An 8,020-nucleotide genomic window follows, 5' to 3' on the forward strand; every position below is an offset into this window, starting at 1 on the left:
TTATGCTTGTTCTTTAACATTGGTGGCAGAAATATTATTTTGTGCGACAAATGCTTCGGCTTTTGATGAAATAGAACTGAAACATATATTTTGAACTTGATTTGTTGGATTTTCATTTGTTGACACATTTTGGTTACTGCATGCTTGATCAATTTCTTCTGCAGGATTAGATGACAGAAATTTAAGAATTGCTGCATCAGGATCAATTTCAGAAAGCTGCAGTGAAAACTTCTGTTTGGCAGAAAGGGTAGTGTCATTCCTTAGCTTCTTTGGTCTTGGATCAAAGGAGTCTACCCATGACTCATCGCATGGAGTTACTTTGCGTTTTCCTTTTTTTGGTTTTGAATGTGAAATATTCATCTGGTTAAAAGGTACTGGTTTGTGATTGGGAGTGGGTTTAGGGTTCCAATATGCAGAAAGAGAAGTAGAACATATTCTGTTATTTGAAAGAAAGTCATCAAGTTCAAAGAGTGCAGCACCAAGATGGATGCAACCCTGGTGTGCGCCACCTTTGCATCTACAAAATGCAGAATAAATTGACCAATTGGTTTGTAGAATAAACCAAAGTTTATAGTGTTTCATACCCTCTTGAGTAAGTTCTTTCTGTGTAGGTATTACTTCACCAAAAACAACATGAATCAAAGGCCCTTAGGCGAACTCGTGGATACTTGTTGCACTTTTCGAATATTTAGATTGGTCTTCCTGTGCCCTCATGCTTGTTGATATTCTCAAAGGATTCCAAATACTTCGCTCGAATTAATATTTTGAATACTCAATTTATCTAGTAAGATGAGTAATCGTCCTTTTTATTTTCCTTTTAACACCTAGTTCTTCGCTATTTTGTTGAGTTTGAAAGCGATTTCTGTGATGAATTAATTGTCTGAACTTCAATTAATACGAAAGACGACTTCGACTACGACTTCGATAGAGTCAACTGAGTCAAGTATAGAGTATAATTGAAAAATATTTATTTGAAAACGCTTTCTCTGTTTTTAATTTCAAAGGCGGGCTGTGTGTTTTATTCCAGCAAACATTCGACCTACGAGCTCAAAAACTGAATATACAAGATAATCGGCCGATCGGAACGATAAACATAAAGCATTGCGTTATGCGTGTTGATTTACATTACTACTTATCTTGACCGTCAATGGTCACGGCTCCTACATTTGTTTCGGATGAAACTATTTATTTTTACACTGTGAACTGAGCAAATGTTTTATAGAAATGCGTTTATAAATGCTATTTATTTTGCCTTCATCCAAGTCGGTAAATTAATGATTATTTATTGTAGCGAATTCTCGTTAGACCTTCGCACATTTCAACATACAATCTGAGCATTGCTTCGGCTGTTTGTAATCTTGTAATGCGCGGCGATCAATCTACTTTTTATTCAGAATGGCTTATTTAAATGACAAAACTGGCCGAACTTCCTTCAAAACTCCATTGGAATTGCTATTTTTTTCGTCTTTTGTTATTTTTTCTACGATCTACGTATACATCTACATTGATTATTTTCTTAAGAAGTTTACTTTAGTAAATACAACTGTTGATCAGTAATAATAAGACTTCTCTCGATCGAGTTTATGAGATTTTATTGCTGAATACCGCCGTGACTTTGAGCTGTCCCTATGGAAAGTAAAGTCCTCCAGAGCTTGAAATCAGACTCTCTTCTTGAGTTCTAATTAATTTTTTCGATAACCGACTCGATCTACGAGTCTCTGTCTGAAATCGAAATGTTGACGTTGTACCTAATAAGCGTTTTTGTTTACTTTTTAAAAATACATCAGAAAAAAAGGTCTAACTCATTGAAATTTTATTTCAGGCGTTAATTGTATAATTTTACTTCAACTTGCATCTTTCCTTGATTCTTTTAATGTGAATAATTCGAAGATAAAACTATGTGCGAGTGTGCGCATGCACAGTGGGCCCCCACGGCGTCTACAAGTGATAGAAATGTATCCCACATGGAACATGAGCATTTCGTTTCCTCATATAAATATCAAAGTAATCTATATGGTATAAGAGCTTTGTGCTTGTTAGTGTCGTGTAACATTCGTAATCGGATGACGTAAGACGATCGACAAACGTTTAATTATCGATCTGCTAACATCTTAGTGAGTGAGTGAGTGAATGAGTGAGTGAGTGAGCGAGTGACACATTTGCATATTCAGACCCCTCACAATAACTCGTTTCTACGCTTCGCGTATCCACGAGTTAAAAATGGCTCCATCATTATGCTACACAGATTTTGTGCCCAGAGATCTAACATATTCATCTTTGAAAAGAGTATATTCATCAAATGATCTGAAGGATGCCAATTTTTCTTTGTCATATTCAGCTTTACAGAAGATAAGGTGGTTGAAAATATCAATTAAACCAAAAGGGGGAAGTCTCAAAAAATCATTTGAAAAGTTTTTCATGCTAAAAGAGTCTGGAACAATTTTTCCTGCTGGGAGTGTCAACCTCCTGTTCAAGCATTGGCTCAGTGATTCTTTCTCGAAGTTGGGATCTGTTTCTAGATTCATACCATGAGCAGCATTAGCTAGAATTATAAGTTCTGACTTGTTGTGGCCCGAAACTGTAATACCTCTAGTTTGGAGTCTTTCAACTCTTTGATCTTCATTTTTACAATTTTAGGTTTCCCATTCTTAGCATGAGGGTTAGAAATAGTTGATGTGTCATTGGCCTGTTTTGCAGGAATTTTAGCTTTCTCAGTTGGTCTGGGTTTTACAGTAGGAGTAGATTTCACACTAGCATAGAGTTTTTAAGGGCTGGCTTTCGCAGTTGGTTTGGGTTTTACAGTAGGAGTAGATTTCACATTAGCATAGGGTTTTGAAGGGCTGGCTTTCTCAGTTGGTCTGGGTTTTACAGTGGGAGTAGATTTCACATTAGCATAGGGTTTTGAAAGGTTGGCTTTCTCAGTTGGTCTGGGTTTTACAGTAGGAGTAGATTTCACACTAGCATAGGGTTTTGAAGGGCTGGCTTTCTCAGTTGGTCTGGGTTTTACAGTGGGAGTAGATTTCACACTAGCATAGGGTTTTGAAAGGTTGGCTTTCTCAGTTTCTCAATAAGACTTAGTTTCTAAATTTAAATTTATTTACTTCATGAGGGTGTTACTAATCTAATGCCAAGTGAGCTTCATCCACTATGACTGCTTTAAGACTTGCACCAAACGTTTTGGACCTCATGATTCTCAATACATTATTGTTATTCAAGCAGCTTTCAGATGAGCAAATGTAAGTTGGTAATTTAGCATACAGTCAAGTGGTTCGCTTTCTTCCTCGTCAACTCCCTTTGTGACATGATCCCCTTTCGACAAACAAACAATCAGTCCAGATTCTGTTAAGTTTTGATACTTGATCTTGTTATCAATGCATTCAAAGGCGATATGAGAATTACAGTACACTTAGTAGTATTAATTAAAGGGGCACTTGGATGAAAATCGCTCCAAAATTAAAACTCCTTCATTCGAGCTGGAACTTGCTGAAATAATCATGAATACATTAAGAACCACTCGCTGGAATATCTTTCTGATATTCGAATTGAAAGGGCCAAAAGTTTACGATTTATTTTCGTCCGCCTTTAATTTTGTTGATGTTATAACCAGAATAAAAAATCCATAACTGGAGGTAAAACTTCAAAGACTTCCCATAGCCAGTTGGGAGAATAGCTAAGACGTCTTTTTCTTTAAGGCAAATGGCTTCTAGTACTTGGTATTACTTTTCTTTTAAGTTTAAATCTCCTTTTTCAATTATTTCTAGTCCGTAATGCAATGCATCACGAAATGAATGTAATTCTTGACGCCTGGCCGCCATTTTGAGAATTTTGTGCCTTGTTCCCTTTATGCCTGTGATTTTTTTAGTTTTTTTGTTTTTTTGTTTTTTTGTTTTTTGTGGCCCCCCCCCCCCCTCTCTGTTTTTTGTTTGCTGGAAATGCTTTCGTCTTTGGCGCTTGTAGGCCTCCAAGGTCCTTACCGGCACTTGCTGCGCAGCAGCACTCTCTTTATAGGCTCTGTAGGCCTGGACATGCAACACTGTGTGGTCAGAGTTAATGAAGGAGAGCTCCATCGCAGACCATGAAAGGTTACAGTTGCTGTTCGCAGGCAGGAAACGCTGGGGCATCCTCTGCACCTCATCGCCCTCTTGCTCCAGTGCAGCCACCTGCACATTCGTCTCTTCAGTCAATGAAGAGACTGGGTCCTCGCGATGAGGCACAAAGGAGCCGCCAGTGTTTGTCGGTCTGGTGGTGGCGATGTGATATTGGATGTCATCAGCCAGACGGTACAGCGAGCATGAGTCTGCAGAAGATGAGGGGATAGAGGATTATCAGCCTCTGGAGACGGTAGCCGTTGATAGGCATTTTCTCTTGCAATGCTGCAAGTTTCTTGTTTAGTCATATTGTCATTGTTTTGCAGCATTGCGATGGAACTAACATAGCAGAAGATGGTGATTGCCTGCTCCCTTGTGTACTGACCAATGTTCAACTGGTCTGGCATCCATGGACATCCATGGACATCCATGATGTCTGTAGACACGTGATGTTTCTCGAGTAAGAGACGTTGCGCCTCTCCAAGGTGTCCAGCACCTCTTGAGTGTAGTTGGTGGCCCTCTCCGCCACCGTGGGAGATCGTCAGAGTGTAAGAGATTTGAATGTACTGACGAAAGTTCCAGGATAGAGTGTAGTTCTTCCTCCTGTCTATTGTGCTGAAGCTGGAGAAGAACTTGAGTCGCAGGGAGTTTAAACCAAGGGACAGCAGTTACTTGACATCCAGTTCTTTTCTCACAAGCAATTCTACGGCTCTAACCAAGGTGGCAGGGTAGGGGAACTTGTTTCTGGTGTCAAGCAACTTAGTGAGCAAGTGTGGAAGAGTCATATGACTAGTCAAGGTGACTGGTGGTTGATATACTGACTGGCCAATAGCTGCCATTGGGAGGCAGTCGTTGTGCCCCCAGAGATCCTGCAGCACGAGCTTGACCAAGGCCTCTCCCACCACGGAAGGGGAAGCGCCCAGGTTTTCGCGAAATGCGAAAATGCGAAAACCCGCTCGATCCTCAACTTCTTGCCTTCCTGGTTGGTCCAGTTGGTGAGTGGAGGCGGGGAGAGGCCAACGGACGCACTTTGGTGTGGAGACAGCCCCAAGATGCATCGCTGGTAGGTGGCACTGTCCTCGTGGCAGGGATGGACGCCCAGGGAGGCTGCAAGCTGGCGGTCTCCAGGCGAGATTTGCTGCCCATGAAAGAAGTACTCCAGTGCCAGCTCCCACTGGTACGCTTGCCACTAGGCATCATAACCACCTACTCCGCGTTTGCTGTTGAAGATGGTCTTCAGTTCGTTGAGAAGGTGTCCCAGTATGGCGGAGAGGAATGCAGTAAATGTAAGGGGAGAGGTGGAATCGATATCGTGTACGGGTAGCAGCATGGGTGTCGATGTGAGGAGATGGAGAAGTGCTTGTCAATCAAAGGAAAAAGAGGGAGACAGGACAGCGGGCAGGTGGTCTAATGAGTACGATGCATTTCATTCTCACACTCATGATGTGGTTGGTCTTGGTCGAAAGATCGGTGCCACGATGGATCGTCTCCCTGCTGGTATCTGGATGCATGAGACTTTCCAACCCCCCCTCCATGAGCAAGTAGATCGAAGTAAATAATAGTTAGGGTGTTAGTAGTGTTTCTAACATGTAATATAGAAGATATGATGATAAGTTTTAATCGTATTTCATGCAACTTTAGAGCAATAGACCAGTTTCGAATTCCAAATTACCGCTGCGTTCCTTGATTACAGACTCATCTGCACATTGTTAGCCTCGTATCAGTGTTTAAATATTCACAAATACCAACGGTAAAGTAAAGAATGCACGACTTCAACAATACAAACATTTTGAAACTTGACAGACCTTGACTGGAACACGTGAATATTCTGCACAAATTCGAGGCTAACCCTGAATTCTTAGGCGAAGTTGGATTGGCAGGATTTGAAGGATTAGAAGGAGAAGCGATACTCTTAAGTGTTGTTGTAAGGGTACCCAGCCAAAACTATGAAATATATCATTTGTTCTTTCATCATAATTTGAGAAGGTTATGATTCGCGCAGCACGATTTTGAAGCTTCTGTAGTTTATCTGCAAGACCTTTGTTGCATCCATCCCATACTGCGCTGCAATAATCAAAATGCGGTTGAACGAGAGCATTATAAACTAGAATTGGTGTTTCTCTTGGTACGAATTGCCTAATCCTTTTTAAAGCACTTATACCTGATGCAATTTTTTTTGATACTGACTGAATATGGTTCCCCAAACTCTTTCATCTTTAATCACGCCAAGAGATTTAGTTGAGGACACCTGAGTTACTGTTTTGTCATTGATTGTAAGGTGAGGGGGAGCAGGAAGTCTCCATAACCGCTGTAGCTTTGAAACTATAAATAATAGTACTTATTCATTACAAATGTTGCGTAATTGAAAGTACTTGCTCAAATGAAATGAATCTGATGCGATCGTGAGCTTGCGTGTGTTTGTCCTATTTCATGGGTTGCAGCATTTACACAAGTCTGCTGAGCTCGTAATGTCTTCGTGATTACTGCACCATGCATGGACAGCTCTTTTACAAATTGTGCAAATGTGTTCCCGATCCACAGGAATACTTTGTATTAAACATACGCTGCATAGGTTTACAGGGTAAACAACATGCAAACCACCAGTTGATGGTATACCATTGTCCAGGGTATTAGTTAGATTGTCTGCCAAATCCTCTTCAATGTCACAAGGACTGCTAGCTTGTCGGATGCACTGTCAATATGATTCCGTTGAATCTGCAACTTCCTCTTTAGAGACCAGCACAGGGAAGGTGCCACCAAGTGTTAGAGTTGTCACAACAAATGCTGTTTTCAACTTTTGCATTGGCGATCTCAGGAGGCTCTAGTATAACACTTTCACTCTTTGGACACTGGTAGATATCTCTATACCTTAACAGGCAGGGCAAAATATACGTCTTGTAGAACAGAGTTATGTTATTTACTACATTGCTACAGAATCCTCTGTCCAACTCCACCCTCATACCTTGGCTTATGTCCCTTAGTCCACACAATGAAAAGACCATGGTCAGTGCCAGTTACCCGCATCTGAGTGTAATATTTGTGAGAGCGCTTTATACACTGTTGGAACAGAACATGTGAAATGGCTATGAAACACCTGTGAAAACTTTCACAGGGTTGTCACATATTGTTTTTCACATGTTGTTGTAATACAAATTAATTTCACATGCAAGAGAATGTGAAATTATATGATCTGCAGATCTGAAAATATGCATGTGATCCGCATGATCCAACCTTTGTGAAAAATATAACAAAAAAATTTGAAACATAAAAACATAAGCATTTGAGTATAAAAATAGTTTCATTAAAATAAAAATGATGTTTGATATATAATCTTTAATAAAAATATGATTCTACCACTTATATCATACATTTCTATATAGGGTTTATTGATATAATAAATTAAAGGCGCTCAAGAAGCGCATATGTTTAGTCCAAAGAAGTAAAATGGACGGCATGAGGACAGGAGAGATCATACTAAAGTTATTAATAATTCATGAGTTCAACCATGTGATCAGAACGGACCAAGGAAATAAACTTGTATAGAAAATCAAGAAAGGGTATTTCCCATGAACTTTGAAAATTTGTCAAAAGCGAAACGTAAATCCTCATTACATGTATACATGGGAAATTATGCGCATGATGATCAGAAGGGCCTAAGGCAGTTTTCATAACTTTCAATTTTTGTACACCTTCGATTATCTTATTTAAAGTTTTTGGTTTTATTAGTGGTGAAGGTTTTTAATGACATAAAAAAATTCGAACCATAAGTTTTATTAAAAACTTTTACATTTGAATAAACACTGCTGCTCGTTTTTATATATAGTACATAATATTTCTGAACGACTGTTTTCATTGACCTTTTTTGTTCAGTTTCAAATCTGCTGTATATATAGCAAAAACCTATCACGTGATTGCAAAGAAATAGAAATAGT

The 8,020-nt window shown here is 39.6% G+C and overlaps 1 protein-coding gene across 1 annotated transcript; it reads right to left on the reverse strand.

The window, feature by feature from the left end:
* On the reverse strand, window positions 1-4,927 carry LOC148908109 (uncharacterized). The gene is made up of 5 exons (XM_089035770.1): window positions 4,761-4,927; window positions 4,474-4,709; window positions 3,975-4,297; window positions 2,255-2,630; window positions 1-617 (listed from the first exon to the last, which is right to left on the reverse strand). Exons 1-5 carry the CDS (start codon window positions 4,925-4,927, stop codon window positions 1-3), a joined length of 1,719 nt encoding a protein of 572 aa, XP_088891896.1.
* Window positions 4,928-8,020: the final 3,093 nt, after the last annotated feature.

This window comes from Actinia tenebrosa, unplaced genomic scaffold (assembly GCF_029948245.1).
Source record: "Actinia tenebrosa isolate PJP-AT-01 unplaced genomic scaffold, QUT_ActTen_1.0 PGA_scaffold3__52_contigs__length_22856419, whole genome shotgun sequence".
In the NCBI taxonomy this organism is placed as follows: domain Eukaryota; kingdom Metazoa; phylum Cnidaria; class Anthozoa; order Actiniaria; family Actiniidae; genus Actinia; species Actinia tenebrosa.

Excerpts from the sequence above, each read along its gene's own strand:
- LOC148908109 (XM_089035770.1), bottom strand. The coding sequence starts at position 4,927 with ATGGCAGCTATTGGCCAGTCAGTATATCAACCACCAGTCACCTTGACT. Across the intron at positions 4,298-4,473 it reads GCCAGACCAGTTGAACATTG|ACTCATGCTCGCTGTACCGT; the intron begins GTCAGTACACAA and ends CATCTTCTGCAG. Across the intron at positions 618-2,254 it reads TGAATATGTTAGATCTCTGG|TAATACCTACACAGAAAGAA; the intron begins GCACAAAATCTG and ends TTTTTGGTGAAG.